Genomic DNA, 17552 nt, shown 5'->3' with positions numbered 1-17552 from the left:
AAAAGCTGTTCAAACCCATGTGTGATGTGGGCATGTCGAGAATCGAACCCGTCCCTCTCACAACGAAGTCCAAGACGCTAACCACAAGGCTAGCAACACACCATTGTATGGGCTCTAAATAGGTAAGCAATAAAACAAGTAAAAAATTGCTAATTCGCTGTATTTTCTCACATTTAGTACTGTACCACTTTCCCGGTCAAATATTTAAACAAAAACCTTTGGTGTCAATAGTACTTTATTAACGCTACATGGTCTATAAGTTTTAGCCTGCCTGTAAAAAGGCGACGAACAGCTGCTTCAATACGTTTTGCTTCTTCTCTCTAAATTTCTGCTTCTGCTTTTTTGCTTTTAGTTTGTTGTTTATTGTTTGTGGACTGACTGTTGTTGTTGACAGTTTGTTGTTTTGTCGTGTTACACGCTAAGATTGTGTTTTAGGTTCTATGTTCTATGAATGCGTTAAAAGATATTTTTGTAACTTGTTATTTGGTGTAATAATACAAACAGAAACTTACCGCACAAGCTAACTCTAAACATTCCCCATTTTCAGAGATGGTGATAATTTGATGTTCTTAGGTTTAAACAAAGAATAGCCTAGACCTAGCAGAGAGCTTCTTAAGTTGTCAAACAAATTTGCAAATGGATAAAAAGGAATTGCTATCTTCACCTATTTATAACAAGGTAGACCTATGTCCCTTAATAGCTTTTATAATATTACAAATATTATTTCATGCATGCAACTAGGCCTACAAAATAAAAGTTGTGTTTGGCTCAGGAATTTGTAAAGTCATGGTTTCATCTCCTAACCCTTTAAAGAATGCACGTCGAAAGAAACGAACAAAAATACACTAGGCCTAACTTATTTTAGTAATTAACTTAGGCTTACAGGAAGGAGATAGCTGGCTGACGTTTTCCCTCAAGCCTGGTTTACAAGGGTCAAATGTCAGGCGAGTTGTTCGGCCCAGTTGTTGATTTCTTCGACCTGTCCAGTACTTGACTAGACTGTCCACACGTATCCCTATTTTGAACAGGGACAGTGTAGGCACAGAGAAGTAATTTTTATTACCTCTCTGTGGTGTAGGCGTAGGGTATTCCTCTGTAGACAGATACCGTAGCTTGTGTGTTAAATTTGGTTTGATTTTAAAATGGTCAAGTGTCTATTGTGAATTTAGAATTTAAGTAAATTCACTGAATTACCTACCTAGAATAACTGAATCACTAGGCCTACTTAAGTTAAATTCAGAAAATAACCCAATTAGGCAGCCGAAATTTACCTCCAATTAAAAATGTAAAACCCCCCCAGTTTTTAAATGTATTCCTTATGGAAAACATGTTTTTTTTAAAAATATTTTCAGGATAAATCCTAACAACAAACTTCATAGGCCTAATTATTTTCAAATCTACAGGCGGAATGAGCTTTCATTTTTACGACCTAATAACAAAAAATCAGTCCAGTAGAACTGTAGATTTAGTTGTACAAAGATTTTCAAAACCGAATTTTATTAGAGAAGATTTACGTACAGCAAAACATTGCAACACAGGGTAGGTCCATAGATTAAGCGGTACCGTACGCATCTATGGCAAGACCTACCAACAGTTCAACTGAACCTTGAGTACCTACTGAACTAACCTCAAAAATCTACAGAAAACAGATGTTTTGTGGGGAAATCATGTTGGTGGGGGTAGTTACTGGGCCGAGCAACTCGGTTTTCAACTAAACCACTCGACTCGCTCTCAACTGACCTCTCTTTACCGACTCGCCTGTTACTCGACTCGCCTACATGTCAACAATTGAGTGAGAGAGCGAGTGGCAACTAGCACGTACTTACTCGCCCGCCGTACTCGACCCGTGTAAACCAGGCTTCACAGCTACTCTTCTGAGCTACAAGATAGCAGCGGTGTTGATGGATTCAATCCAAATCGTTTGTTACAGTAATACAAAAAGTCCAACTTAACCGCACCCACACTCTTTTAGGCCTACTCTTTCCCCTAAAATTGCTATCAATTGGTATACAGTACAATGTAAATAATTTACAGCCTAGCTGCAAAATGTTACTTAGATATACACCATCCATGTAAGATAAATGACACTCATTATTGTTAAACACAGAAGCCAGCCAAGCAGGGTCGGAGAGCAGCTGGTCACGTGGACAATGATATAGGATCTCCTGATGACCTGTTGGATAGCTCCATTACCTCCAGTCCTACTAGAAATTCTGTAAGTTGTGTTTATCTATCCATCCTATGTGAAGGATGCAAATTTTTATGGGTGAAATTGTTTTATTTCTCCTATCACTATTGTTTGAAGTAGCCTACACAACATTTTATCCTTACCCTATGTTTAGCTACCTAATTAACCTACACCTATCCTAACCTAACCGGGTTTTTTCCTTTTATTTTCACATTTCATTTTACTAAACAATATACAATACTTAACAATGGTGATGGAAAAGCAATGAACTATAAGTAAACACGACTATCCCCCTAAGGGGTAAAAGTCTGTCAATTACACGGTAGGCCTCTTTCGGGCTGGCCACCGCGAGATACCCTAGCCAACTCCCAATCCCTCCTCTTCTTCGTTCTGGGTTCTACAGGAAGCAGCAAAATGATCTGAAGGTTTTCTTTGCCGCCCTGGCGAGCGAGTGAGTGGTGGAGGTGGGAGGGTGGTGGGAATAGTGGTGTTACAATGCCAACGTGTGGACATTTTTAGTAGCCATGGAGCTGTGGATGGCTGTACACCATGTATTTGTAGTGGAAGTGTTTTAAAAGTGGCAATTCCGGTGTATCTGTCCAGTAGACGTTTAAATGTGGGTTAAAGAAGAAAAGTCCCAACTCGAAACACCAATTTGCTGTGGGTGGGTAACTTTAGAGCTACAAATGCATGGGGCTCAGTTGTCCACAGCACCATGGCTATTAAAAATGTCCGCACGTAGGCTTTGGAACACCTCTATTCCCACCACCCTCCGCCACTCACTCGCTCCATAGGGTGGCAAAGAAAACATCATTTTGCCGCTCCCTGTATGACCAGCATACTTATACTTTTGCTGTTTCTTCTTCCTTTCTAAATTCCCCTTGTTTCTATTTCAGCTGAATCTCATTAGTTTTACTTTTAACCCTTTTTGAAGAGGTGAATACCACTGAGTTCCCTAGCGGTGGTCGTATAGAACCTCCAGGATACCTGGAGGAGAGGAATTAACCTTAACCGAGCATGTGGGGCTCTGCCTGGGCTCGACCTTTAGTTCTTCGTGGCAACTATTTTTGGAACTTTATTCATTTTGAGACCTTACTCTCGTGGATTTTGCTTTTTCCAGGGGCCCAACTGTGGGTTGTGTTGTAATGTCGGGGCGAGTGTGGCCAAACGCTCTAGAAGTGCAACGGTCACTCTACCCTCCGCAAAAGAAGGCCGGAGGTTCAACCTGTTGGTTTGATGAGAGTTAAGCTTACTAATAATTACTAATAATCTAATATATAAAATTCTCGTGTCACAGTGTTTGTCTGCAAACTCCTCCGGAACGACTTCACCGATCGTTATGAAATTTGGTGTGTAAATTCTGTAGGTATGCGAATCGGACGTAAACTATTTCCCGTTTCGAAATTCTTAAAAGGGCCCCGCCCCAGTGGCTCTGGAGTTTCCCATGTTAACCTTATGAGAAATGGAATTAATGAATCTTAACAGCTGTTTCAATTAAACAAGTTGGTTCTGTTCTATGATGTTCAATAGCATTAAAGTTACAAGGATTACCAACAGGGTGCAGCACTATTATTTCTTTTACATTTATGACAACAGCTAATTTGCAACCAAAAGGTGAGTGAGCGTAGCGAACGAGCTCCAACCCAAAGGTGAGTGAGCGTAGCGAACGAACTTCAACCAGGACGTGATTGAGCGATGCGAACGAGATCATCTTGAAAATTAAACGTAACGGTACTTTCTTTTCATCGGTCTGTCTTAGGGGAAACCTATAACTTAGGCGATACGAAGTTCGCCGGGTCAGCTAGTAATAATAATAATAATAATAAGATTACTAATAAGATACAGAGGTGTTTCAGGAAACACCTTCACACTCTTGGAATTATCAATGACAACCAGGAGTGTTGACTTTACTACCAGTCTGATGAGTTTGCAACATCATTCTGTATTGCGACAGACTTGGGCCTGAAGGAAGAAAGACCCTGTTTGGCAAAAGTAGCAAAGTGATGAACCCGACGCTAACATTTGGCAATTGTTCCAGGGCCTGGTCAAGGACACAGGTATAGACTCACCTTGCAAGTGGGGCATGCGCAGCAAGTTTTGGTTGATGTACCAGACCTTGAGTCCCCCCCCCCTCCCCCTCTAATACAATACTTACCACTCCAAAGCCTCAGAACATGTGCTTTTCTAGGCTGGTTTGGAAGCTTTAAACTGATTGGTTCATGTTTAATTTTAGTTGATTGCCTTTCCATCAGTTAGGTTTGTTAGGCTATTAAGGTAGCCTATCTGTTGGTTTGGAAAAACTATCATAAAAGTCTTCATACCCTACAGATATTTAAACATCTATGATAGTGGGAAGGGGTGTATTTAGAACAAGATTGTGTAATAGTTCTCGGGATTGCCAAACGATAGTATCTCACCACTCTCATTGTATGTTACAGAAGTTGTGGAATGAACCAGTAGCCCCGCCGAGGTCCAGGAAGACCGGAGGATGGGCAGACGAGACGTCAGCCAAATCTAAAGGGTTCGTTGAAGTTTGTTTTTGATAGACTTGGCATTTTCCTCAGTTTACTTGTACTTTTAATTTATACTTTCTATAGTGAATTTTTTCATTTAAATTTGAATAACTTCTTGATCAGCATTGTACGTGTTATTAAATTTACGGAAAGTAAATAAAAGAAACGTCTTATAACACTTAAAACATATATTTACGCTTATACTGTTACTCGCAAGACGGTAAATATACAAAAAAGATGGTAAGTGGTGATCGATTTCGATTGGACACTCCAATCATCATCAGACCCAATAGGCGAATGACAAGAATCTTGAATGTTGATTAATGAACAAATACATTTTGATTCCAGTTGTACTTATAAAAATGTATTGGCCGGTGCTTCCGGTAGCCAATAGGGTATAAGTAGGGACGCCATTCAAGATTCTTGTCATTCGCCTATTGGGTCTGATGATGATTGGAGTGTCCAATCGAAATCGATCACCACTTACCATCTTTTTTGTATATTTACCGTCTTGTGAGTGACAGTATAAGCGTAAATATATGTTTTAAGTGTTATAAGACGTTTCTTTTATTTACTTTCCGTAAATTTAAATTTGGACAAGTTACTATGGTATATAGTTCTAAGAATCGGATGGGATCATAAAGAAACTATTGAACATTTGGGCAATTTAAGATATAAACTATAGGGAAACTGCAATGAGGATTGTCTTTGCTATCTATAAATATCTTTAGGACAGGACTATAGCCTATGTGTATCTATATAAAAATGATTTTGAATAATTTGCATTGTCAATAAAATATAATCAAAATATACTGTATTCATCATACACTTGTACATTACATGAACAGACTCAATAGTTTCTAAACTACTATAATTAATAAATAAAATAGAGTATGATATTAATAAAAAAAAATAACAACAACATTTAAAAGCCTATGTGAATTCTTCAAAAGAGTAAACGACTTTAGTTTTCTTTTAATGTATTTCTGTTTTCTTCATCCTTTATTTTGTTTTGAATTTTCCTAAGTTAAATAAATAAATAGCTAACTCATTCGTTACAGGTCCAGGAGAAATTCAAACAACTTTGCAGACCAGTAAGTATGGATGGACTCATAATTGGGTTTTAAATGTAAGGATGGAAATGAACCGTACATGTTTTTGTATAGGTTACTGTCTTCAAGAACATATTAGCAAAGCGCACATTGTCGGTTAGGTATAATACAATTTTGCTTCTTATTAATGAAAACGTAAACAATGACAAATATAATTTGCTGTGTAAAATGTAATACTTAATGATTTATCTTATATTAAAGCAGCCTACAGTGAAATAGTGGCCTTAACTTCTTTCTTTAATAGTTGTAAAGTTTGATATAGTTAATCTAGATTATTATTGACTATTGGATACTGAAGTGGACATCGTATCTATATGGAACAGCTGTCGCCAATTTTTTACTAAAAAATAGTCTACATAGTTATGCGAGCTGGCTACAGAATGTGCTAAGGTCTAAAATTCAATTTTCCACCTTATTTATTGCTGACCACGTTGATGGGTCATAACAGTCGCTATAGCTCACCATAAGTCATTCCATTAGTTTGACTTGGTTTAAAAGCTTGTGTATTCGACGGAAATTTAGTGATTTAGATCAGCGCAATCTACCGGTGGCTCACATAAACTACGATGATTTTGATATAAAAAACTGGCGACAACTTTAACATGAGAATGGGATGTCTAGGTGTAATAATATTCAAAGCTTTTACTAACAAAATCAACCATGTTTTTAAGGCCTTGTACACTGATTTCAGTTAGTTTTTCTAAAATAATACTGAGGTCACTTCAAAGCTTCTAGGAAATATTTACGTGTCTCTACATTTTAAAGTCACTACTCTTCAAACGAGTAATATCTTAATTTTTGTAATACTTGTTAGTTTAATCTGTGGCATACATACTCACATCTAGTTGTAAAAAAATATATACCTGTAAATTTATATAGTACTTCTTTCAACAGGGATAGGCTACAATCACCTGAAAGAAATCAAAAACAAGACTCTGAAGATGGTATGTGTTTTATATATAATTTTCCAACTTATGATTCATTATGTAAGAAGGGAAGTATAGTTCGGCCGCTTAGAAAACGACCTGCGCGCTAATGCTAAACCAATGCTGGAGGAGGTCGCTTTCTAAGCGGCCGACCTATAGTCCTAATACTTATTCTTATAGATGGACAATCCCTGATATGTTGAGAAATTTTGGTGGAAAATATATTCCCAAACTTCAGGCGGGATTTTATTTGATTTCAAATTTTTTGGGACGGGATATGATCTAACCGTCCTTTAATGCTGCGTTGGCAAGTGACATTAATGATGCCCACACAATCGCGGAAGATGATCGATATTTAGTTACTATTTCAGGAAACGACGCTGATGACTCTGAGATCAAGGGAGATGTTAATGTTTACGCCGCTATTACGGGATATATGTGCGATTTTATCGGAATGGTGAGTGACAATGATGCACGATTGCGGGAGCTATCAAAGATTTTTTCACTACTGCGGGAGAATATGATGCTATCTCCCTGATTGTAGGAGATGTTCTCGAATTCAACCTATTGGTAGGGATGTACATTATATGTTCAAGAACTGTATTTTGTTTTTGGAATGCATTCAAAACTTAGATGTAAATTTGTTTAACCTAGTACTGCAGTGAAAATGGCAATCAAAGATTTTTTTCCTCCTGAGTGTTAGACAGCCCTTAGGGTAGGGAAAAGTGTAGCTTCAATTGCTGTTACAGTAGAACGTCGATTATCCGAAACCCGGTCATCCGAAACGTCGGTTAACCAAAAGGAAGAAAGAAGCAAAAATCAATAAAATCGTGCGCCAATCACAACTGGCCGTAGCGCTACGCCACCGCACGGCTGCTAAGGCGGGAGGCGGGGCGGGCCTACGTGACCAAATTGTCGTGCGCTATGGCCGTGCGCGCCACTTCTACTCCCCACTGACTCATTCTCCGTCTCAAGTCTCAGTCGCCTGTGAGCATTCGACAGTGACAGTTCGTACGGGTTTCTATTGTATTGTTTCATTCTACACTGACTATGTCGTCCAAACGTAAACGTGTGATGACGATGAAGAAGAGGATTATGACATCGACCTCGTTAATGAAAACGGCCCATCCCACGATGAAGCTTTTCACTGCCTAGAGACTGCAATGCTGTGGTTAGAGCAGCAAGAAGAATGTGATTCTGTTCAATTGCTGTCTTAAAAACGACTGCGAGATTTAGCAGCAAAAAACGAGTGTCTGGACTAAAGCAGAAATCTATTTTGGACTTTTTTTAAATTTCTTTCTGTACACATTCTTATAGATTCAAGATTCAAGATTCAAAGAGTCTTTATTCACACAGTACAAGTTTTCGTACATGAATAGTGTCTATTGTTACTTACTACCTAAATTAGCAATAAGAATCATTTAAACAAAATACTATAGGCTACATTATTTTAAATTGAAATTACTATAATCTTCTATTTTGTAAGGTGCAAGGTCAAGTAAGAATGCCTTCAGATTTTTCATTAATTTAGATTTGTCTTTTTCTTTTTTTAAAAAGCTAGGAAGTATAGTCCAGTTCTAAGTACTGTTGTACATGTTTGTTGCTGTATTGTAATAATAAATCTGGATGTTAATTAATCAAATTTATACTATTGTACAGTATCCACAGACGCGAAATCGGCAAATCGCTGCCGGCCGCTATCCCTTCCCGTCATTTCCCGTTCCCCGTATTTTTCCCGTCAATGACCGATTATCCGAAAAATCAGTTATCCGAACACCCCCAATCCCCAATTAATTCGGATAATCGACGTTCTACTGTATATGATTGAACACTAATTTATAATAACATAACTTAACAAATTAAGAATGAATGATCCCGCTTTGTTTTGGCTACAATTTTAAGCCTTGACGTTTCATCTAACATTTTATCATTGTTTGTTTTAGAGCAAAATCGTGTTTTGGGAATAAATAAAATTTAACAGCAAAACCTAATATTAGGTAGCCTATTTTATTTCATGATATTTGAATTTCCCAAATATTTATTATTTAATACATTTTTCAATATATTTTGTTTTACAGAAATCCCTTTAATCCCTGACCTGGATGAAATGCAAGAGGAAGAAACTCTAAATCAAGTAGCGAGAGCTCCTTCGTGAGTATAAGCTGAACACTTACCAAACAAACAGATACCGTAGTCAATCATAACCATGCGTGAACAGCCACACCTGATTTATTTCATCCATGCATATGTTGGTTTGTAACTATAAGGGTTGATTAGAAATAAGGAACACACTTTCCAGCACAGACATGTTCGCCTACGCAAGGACAGTCCAGCTATCACAGAAGTATCGACGTTGTATTGCCTGTTGTCGCAAAATTAAAGTTTAAAATGTGTGCTGCAATTGAAAATCCCGCCAATTGTGAGGTGCGGTCTACAATGCGGTTTTTGTCGGCTTTACACTTAAAATTTATAGAAATTTATTGTCAAGGGTGTAAAGTGTACGGGAACAACATAATAAATAAAACAATAAAAGTTCTGTCCAGAAATGGCCAAACTAAAGTTCACGTCCAAAATTTTGTTGTTACATGACACTTCTTGACCTCACACGACAAATCTCCTCCACCCTCTCCTTCAATCATTCAAATGGGAGATTTTTTTAACAACCACCAACCCAACAACCAACACCAACAACCATCCAGAACTGGCTCCGAGTGACTTTAACTTAGGCTACAAGTTTTGTGCACCAAAATGACGACTTGGTTAGCAGTACACAGTGCTTTAAATACAATGAGAACCTCCAATTGCATGTAACCGGGTAACTGACCTAGCAGGCGGCTGAATTCTATGACAAGTGAATTTCAAAGCTTGTCCGCGGCTATAATAAGTACCTCCATTTGTTTGGCAGATCATGTGGAAAAGTGATATTTTAGTTGCTATTTCAAATGTATATAATAGCCTAAAATTTTTTTCCAGACTTTTTATTTTATTTTAGAACAGCCCTTAGTAATTAATTTTCTAAGGTAATGTTTCCAATCATAGTTCTTGGTATATGGTTACTCTTTCTTTTTATTATTCGTTCAATGTTTCTGACGTTGTTTTTATTTTTAGTCCCGAACTAGTGCACACACAAGATTACATAAATTCTACAATCGTACTCCTTTTTTTACTGTCCCACCTTTACAACCTATAGGACGCTAGGTTCTAGCCCATAAATTTTTAAACATTACTCCAGGCTAGTCCTAGAGCGTCGCGGCATTATCATATGGATAAAATCCATTTGTGATTGACTGGATTTCACCCAGGACCTCGGGCACCGAAGTCCTGCGCTCTACCACTAGACGAGCTTCCTCCCCTTTGTATAACCATGCTAATGATGTATTTGTTTTGTTTTGTACGTTGTTCCAGTGTTATTGGCACCAAAGTGGCCTCCTTCTCGGACCTTGACTCTGATCTCACCAAAAAGTCTGTGTTTTCTACCTTGGACAATATTAATCTATCTCTCCTCACCAGTAGGCTGTGTTTGGAGGAGGAAGTACAAGAAGTGAGTACAAATTAGTGCATTAAATTATCTAACTATAGTTCGGCCGCTTAGAAAACGACCTGCGCGCTAATGCTAAACCAATGCTAGAGGAGGTCGCTTTCTAAGCTGCCAAACTATACAGTCCAACATTGACTAAACAAAATCCTTGGCAAGATGAATATTTCCACTTGAGTGGCTCTATAAGTCTTACCGTGAGACCTTTGGTAATATCTTATTCTCTGTAAGGTAAATTCGCTAACAAACGTTAAATGAGATACTTGTGTCGACATGACCAATGCAGACATTTTTATTTCCTACTTAGAGTTGAAAATCGTAATTTAAAGAATACTCAAAATACAGCACTTTTTGTTACAGAAATGGCTGCAAAAATCTTTTATAGAGGCCATGTAAGAGATAGGATATGGCAAAGGCAAATCAAGTGTGTTAAGCCCCATTAAAAATACCTATTAATTGAAGCTGAGTATACACGATGCAAGTAGACAAGCAAATGTCTGAGATGACACCTCACTGGCATGAAATTACAATAGCCCTGAAATTCTGTTGTCTCCGGGAGTAAATTGAGGACAACTTACCTTCGACACCCCGCAATCAATTGCCAACTCCTAACCAACTGGTATCATGTAAACCCAGATTAAGAATGCCTTGTTGAGGCAAATTTTTCGTCGCAATTTGAAAGTATTCTGATCAAGTTGGACTGTACTTTTATCGGTTAAGGGAGTTTGAAGCATATATTAATTAAGTAAATTTGACACTAAATTCTGTTACGTTGCAGCCCAACAATGCTTGGACGTGGGATCTTTTGTTCACCGAGGTGGCTTCTGACTTGAGATCAGAATGGGAGAAGGAAGTTTACAAAGACTGAAAACTCTGTCGAAACATCTGCAATCCGTCCACTTAGCTGTGATTTTATTTTTTTTTTTACATCACGATTTTATTTCTTGTTGATACTTAGTTTAGATTTTAAACGTAACATTCACGTAGCCTAAGTAATTTTAGGAAAATAAATGTTTAATATTGAATTGTTGGTTACTTACTGAATTTTCCATATGATTGAAAATAGTTTTTCACCACACTATGATGTTTTTAGCTGTTTTACATATGTTAATTGGTGGCTGAAAGTTACGTTTTGCTGGCTATGCCAGCTGTCATCGTCATTTGGGGACCGAGCAGGTTTTTACATCCCTAGGGCCGCAAAATCAGCTGCCTGCTTACTTTCTTAAAATATGAATGCACTAGCAGAGTACCCGTCCTTCGTACGGGTTTGGCATATAAGTTTAAAATGCTTATTGCAGTTATGCGTTTGTAAGGGGGAGAAGAAAGTTTGATAAAATTTGCTTCTTTAAATTGACGGTATACTATGCGATTACACATCTACTATAGCCATAATGTTCTACCACTTCACCTAAAAAGTAAGAAAAATAAATTATTAAAAATTCTCAAAAAATCACAAATTATTCATGACATTAAAAACATAAACATAACTGTAAACAATCCTACTCTGACAGTTCTCATTACATAAATGCAAAAAAATATAGTGCTGCACCCTGTTGGTAAATCTTATAACTTTAACGCTTTTGAATGTCACAGAACCAACTTTGTTAGTTGAAACAGCTGACTAAATTCTTTAATTCCCTTTAAATATGAATACTCATAAGGTTAACATGGGGAACTACAGAGCCACTGGGGCGGAGCCCGAAAGGATTTTTGAGATAAGAATATGCCTATATGTTAATCGGGAATGTGAGCTATCATGATGCCAAATTTCAGCCCAATCCGTCCAGTGGTTTATGCGTGATTGAACTTCAAACAAACAAACAAACAAACAAACAAACACACAAACTTTCACATTTATAATATTAGTAAGATAAACAATCAGTATCCATAGCATAGAAATAGAATTCTTTTATTGTCACCGCTGCCTAGCAACTGTTTATTACAGTAGAACTCCGATTATCCGAATCAATAGGGACCAGACCCCATTCGGATAATCAAAAATTCTGATAATCGGAGTTTTACCGGAATTCCAGGAATTTTAAAGAAAAATCCTCATTTTCAGTACTAAGTGAACTTTCAATTAATAATAATTTATATCAGAACATTTTTACAGTTTACAATGCTCATAGTACAAGTGTTCTATACATGTTATTAAGTCAATAGGGTTCCATCAAAGTCCAAAATTGGCTAAATGTGTTTAATAACAATTCTTTGATATTTTGCAAAACTTATTACTGTAGCTTTACGTTTTTAAAATTGTTGAAATAAGCGATTCGTATAATTGGAGATTCGGTTAATTGGAGCTCGGATAATTGGAGTTCTACCGTATTATTTTTGCTGATTCCTCAAATTATTTCTTTACATAACATTGCAGTTTAGTTGTAGTTGTGTTGGCTATCAGTGTGAATTATTATGTGTTGAATAGTGGTAATAGGGCATAATGTGGTGAAAAATAGCGTTCGTACCACGGACCGAAATGGTTTTACAGCTCTCGAACGTTTTAAGTTCTCGACTTCGTCTCAAACTTAAAAACTACTCGAGCCGGCGAAACCTAATTTTTGGCCCTAAGTACGAAATATACTATTTCACCACACTATGATGTTTTTAGCTGTTTTACATACGTTAATTGGTGGCTGAAAGCTACGTTTTGCTGGCTATGCCAGCTGTCATCGTCATTTGGGAACCGAGCAGGTTTTTACATCCCTAGGGCCGTAAAATCAGCTGCCCGCTTACTTTCTTAAAACATGAATGCATATTAAATACACAATCAGTATCCATAGCATTGCAATAGAAAGTTTTTATTGTCACCGCTGCCTAGCAACTATTTATTATTATTTTTGATTCCTCAAGTTATTTATTCACATAACCTTAATGTTGTAGTTGTGTTGACTATCAGTGTGCATTATTATTGTGGTGAATAGTGGTAATAGGGTATAGTGTGGTGAAAATTAGCATTCGTACCACGGACCGAAATGGTTTTGCAGCTCTCGATCGTTTCGACTTTGTCTCGAACTTAAAAACTCGAGCCGGCAAAACCTCATTTTCGGCCCTAGGTACGAAATATACTATTTCACTACACTACTATCGAGTTGAGCTGTTTTCGTTATGTGTTTACAACCTGCGAAACATCATATTTTCAACAGCTGTCTATTGTCTATTATTTACTACCGAAAGTAACATTGTTTACAACCGAAAATTTTCCACTGTCAACAACTTCAAATATTTGTTATTGTTTTATCAACGGTTTCAATTTTCAACAACTAATGTAAATATTAATTTTAAATTGAAGGCATAACCTAAAAAATTCTCTGAGTTTTGTAATGAAGAAGATAATTATTCTTCCATTTAAAGCTCGACCATTTAAAGTGATTGATAAATCTTGCACTTCAAACATGGTCTCAATTTAATACGTAATGATTCACTTTCTACTCTTGTTATGAAATATACTATTTTATCACATTGTTATGAATTTATTTATATGTTACTGAAGACGTGTTATTCAAAATTCTAAAATAGCTTTCAAGACTTAAAATATATCACAAAACATTATTAACTGCACAATGCAATACCGGTACGGCTACGGCATTATGTCCAACTCTACATATTCAGAAAAAAAATGATGCTACCAGTACAAATAATCATCACAGCTACAAATGAATATTTTACTGCTACAAAAATAAACGTTACAGCTAAAAATGAAATTAGGGTAAAAATGAAAATAACTAAATGACCTTTGCAGCTTTTCACAGCAATGATAAAGAGACTTAAGTAGGTCCCTTGTTCTTTTATGCATAAGCTTTGTTTGTTTTAAGATGTGACAGTTTAGTCTGAAATGTTTTGTTTATTCTTGGTAAATTAATCTTTTTAGATGCGGTTTTTAGCGAATTTCCCATATAGGGAATAAGCTATTACCGTAGTACTCATGGTAAGACCTGGACGCGAGACCGATTTTTTTTTTCGTTTTGAGGTCCCTAGAGGCCAAAAACAGAATCCGTTCAAATTCATATATATATATATTTATATATTTATATATATTTATATTTATATATATATATATATATATGTGTCCGTTAGCACGATAACTCGAGCAAAAATGATCCGATTTTGATAAAATTTGGTACAAACGTGTAAACCTACGTTTATTTGAACGAGTTCGCGATCCAGCATGATCGGACCATGGGAACGGGGGTTTATGGGGGGTTTTATGGGGTAAAAATAGGTTTTCCCCATTTTTGACCCAAAAAACCTAAAATTTAGCAATTTCTTTCCAAACCATTTTGTAGAGCTCAAAAAAACAAATAATTTAGTATATTGAAGCGTTATTATGCGCCTAATGGTTACGGAGAAAATTGCAAAAAACTGTAAATTTAAAATTCCCATGTTATTCTTATGGAGAATAAGTAAACTGTTGTAGTTGTAGTTTGCTTGTTTATGAACATATTTTGATCAAATTTGGAAAATGTTTTTATTTCTTACTAACTATTAACATTTAAAAAAAAAAAAAAACAGTTTTACCCTCCCTGATGCAGCAAACCTAAGTACTTGTTATACTAATTCTATTTAAATAGGAAATAAATGTTATATTTTTAAGTAGACATTTTAGTGTAAATCCAATCAGGCAAATGGAAATTCGCTTAGTCTGCAGGTTTGCTGCGGCGGGGGTATTTCTTTTTATTAACTTTTTAGCTTTTTAGTTAATATTCCTCCCTTCACTAGATCATAAAGCTTTAAAAATACATCTCAAACATATAACATATAAAGCGGCTAATTAGGATGACTGGAAAACGGATGTTACAGAGAAAATCCTTATTGTATTAAGTATACAGTATAGATTCTGGGAGTGATACCTTATATGATTGACCTACTTTGTCAGAAGCATGTCCTCATAAAGCCTCATAATTTCAATTAAGTGCGGTTTAGGTGTCCTATTTAACAGAAAGCCACTTGAAACTAGGGGGAGGGACAAGATAAAGAACAGGAAAAATCCCTATTGAACCTAGCTATTTTTATATATAAGCTGTGGGCAATAAAGGATGAAACATTACGAGCGAGACTTACCTAAAGTCTTTCTAACCCCCGAGTTAACTTAGTAAGCTTTATTTTGTTCAAAACAGTGATTTTCTTTATGAAGAAGAAGGGGAAGACATTCCTTTATGCCTTGTTGGACTTATTGCATATGTCCAATATATATGGGCCTAAACTTCAGTGCGTGCAGACGTTTCTCTACTAGCCGCACCAATGTAGGGGGGGGGGGGGGGAGTTATTGGCAGTGCTGGGTTTTTATATCCCACCTTCACATTCTAGGACGCTAGGTTCTACCCAGGAACTGTTTTACACATTACTTCAAGCTAGTTCTAGTGGGTTGTGGCATTAACACATAAATAAAATCCATTGGTGATTGGTGGGATTTGAACCCATCATGGGATGTTTTCACAAAAGTACCCCCCTCCCCCCAAGACCCGACACAGTTCTGCAGAAATTTTGCCCGATCTGTACAACACTACTACAACAGTAACGTAGTTAGCAATTCAGCCCAACTAACTGTCCCCCAAAAAATCAATAAAGATAAAGAATCATGAGGGGACCCACTACCTACATCTGGGGAACTTCAAACTTGAGACCAATGTGATATCTTGCAGCATTTGGATTTGCATTAGCCTTGGTTTTGTTTTGATCGGAAATGATCAAACAATGAGTGTTCAGTGGCTTATTCCGATATAATAAATTATTATAAAATTCATCTACAACCACGATCTTCCATCAAACTTATCCATAAGGGGGGCCAGGCACAGAATAATCCTCAGTAATTGGGGGCTCCTCGTCCATAGTAATGTTTTAGGTACAAATTGGTTTTACATTTTATACCTAAAATATACCATAGTAGATTGGCGCCCACAATCAAATTACACATACCCACCATAATTTAAGAATCAGTACCGTAATCATTACCTAGTCAGGTAAAAAGTAGGGACTTAAATTCAACCTCTGTTGACAAACTTGGTCACTCACTAAGATACTAAGTGTTCTGTCCAAATCCACCAGCTCCCAAAGCCCACTAAATATTGCTTATGTATAAACTGCTTACTATTGGCCAATATTCACTGGGGTTCTTGGAGACCCAGTTCCCTCCAAGGTCATGGTGATGATAATGTTATCAAGGTGGCCGTGGTGTGGGTCGTTGTCAAGGGGGGAGGAAGCTGCACCCCCCACACCCCCTCTGGGTAGCCTCTCCCTGATCAATATACCCTTGGTCTGCTCAGAAACCGCTGGAGTAGTCGGTGATGCGATGACTCGGTGGTTATCGAATCAACTATCGCATCGTATCATCGGATTGTCGTTTTGCCAACTTGAGTTAAATAGTGTTTTGTTGAGGAACACATTATTAAACTTTTAAAATACGTTTTAATAAATTGGATGTATATCTTTTATGCTCTACCTATCTGGATTGATAAATTATAATGCTAGTGGTGTAATTAATGACAATACATGTAATAAATTAGAGATGAACACTTAATTGAATACTTAAATCTTTGATAGCAGATTTATTCAAAGAGAATGTTAAAACAAATATTAAACATGTCATTGTAAATTTTCAAAACAGCCATTGAAAGATCGTTTTGGTTGGAATTGATTCAAAATAAAGTTTACTGCATACGTGTAGTTTCACTTATTTACCATTCATGACCGTATATGATAAACTATAACACTTAGATTTTTACATCCATTTTGTCATGTCTTAAACAAGAAACCATTAAGCCAATCATAGTTTTTTTTTAAGAAAAGATCACATTCTAATTTTAAATTTTCCTGATATTCCTTTTAACATAAAATTTTTTTTTTATCTGTAAATCCCGGCTGCTTGTAAATTCGTTCTTTATGCAGTGTTTCAAATTACGCGCATCGTATAATTACATTCAAATGTTAGTTTCAATTGTAATTTAGACAAAATACTACATAGAACAACCAAGAAGATAATTCAAACACTCTTATAAAGAAACCTCCCCAAGAAAACGGTCAACCAAAAGTCAAAACTATACAAAACATAATACGATGTGAATAACAATAACAAATTTCATCTTGGGTTGTTTCGAAAATATTACCATTATATAAGAGCAAGAAAAAGATATTTAATGTCAGTTGAGTGTTATGAGATTTATAAGGCAGTGAAGTGTGTTGCTGATTAACAAAGTGAACACTCAAAGAATTCATTGTTGGACACCGTGATGCGTCTGGAAAGGAACAGTGACGTCACGAGGCAAAGTACACCAGACGACGCTC

The 17552-nt window shown here is 36.6% G+C and overlaps 1 protein-coding gene across 1 annotated transcript; it reads left to right on the top strand.

Annotated features, from left to right (window-relative positions):
• The first annotated feature begins 406 nt into the window (after positions 1-406).
• LOC128992265 (intraflagellar transport protein 43 homolog A-like) lies at positions 407-11299 on the top strand. The gene is made up of 8 exons (XM_054415754.1): positions 407-678; positions 2108-2215; positions 4627-4709; positions 5763-5795; positions 6708-6757; positions 8818-8890; positions 10145-10280; positions 11053-11299. Exons 1-8 carry the CDS (start codon positions 637-639, stop codon positions 11140-11142), a joined length of 615 nt encoding a protein of 204 aa, XP_054271729.1. The 5' UTR covers positions 407-636; the 3' UTR covers positions 11143-11299.
• Positions 11300-17552: the final 6253 nt, after the last annotated feature.

This window comes from Macrosteles quadrilineatus, unplaced genomic scaffold (genome assembly GCF_028750875.1).
Source record: "Macrosteles quadrilineatus isolate MER2022 unplaced genomic scaffold, UCM_ALF_1.0 Scaffold_1__1_contigs__length_201487025, whole genome shotgun sequence".
NCBI classification, from domain to species: Eukaryota; Metazoa; Arthropoda; class Insecta; order Hemiptera; family Cicadellidae; genus Macrosteles; species Macrosteles quadrilineatus.
Note: the sequence above shows the minus strand (reverse complement) of the source record. Positions and strands in the feature narration are given on the sequence as shown.

Coding starts and splice junctions, on each gene's coding strand:
- LOC128992265 (XM_054415754.1), top strand. CDS start 637: ATGGATAAAAAGGAATTGCTATCTTCACCTATTTATAACAAG. Junction 2,216..4,626: donor CCAGTCCTACTAGAAATTCT/GTAAGTTGTGTT, acceptor TGTATGTTACAG/AAGTTGTGGAATGAACCAGT. Junction 4,710..5,762: donor ACGTCAGCCAAATCTAAAGG/GTTCGTTGAAGT, acceptor CATTCGTTACAG/GTCCAGGAGAAATTCAAACA.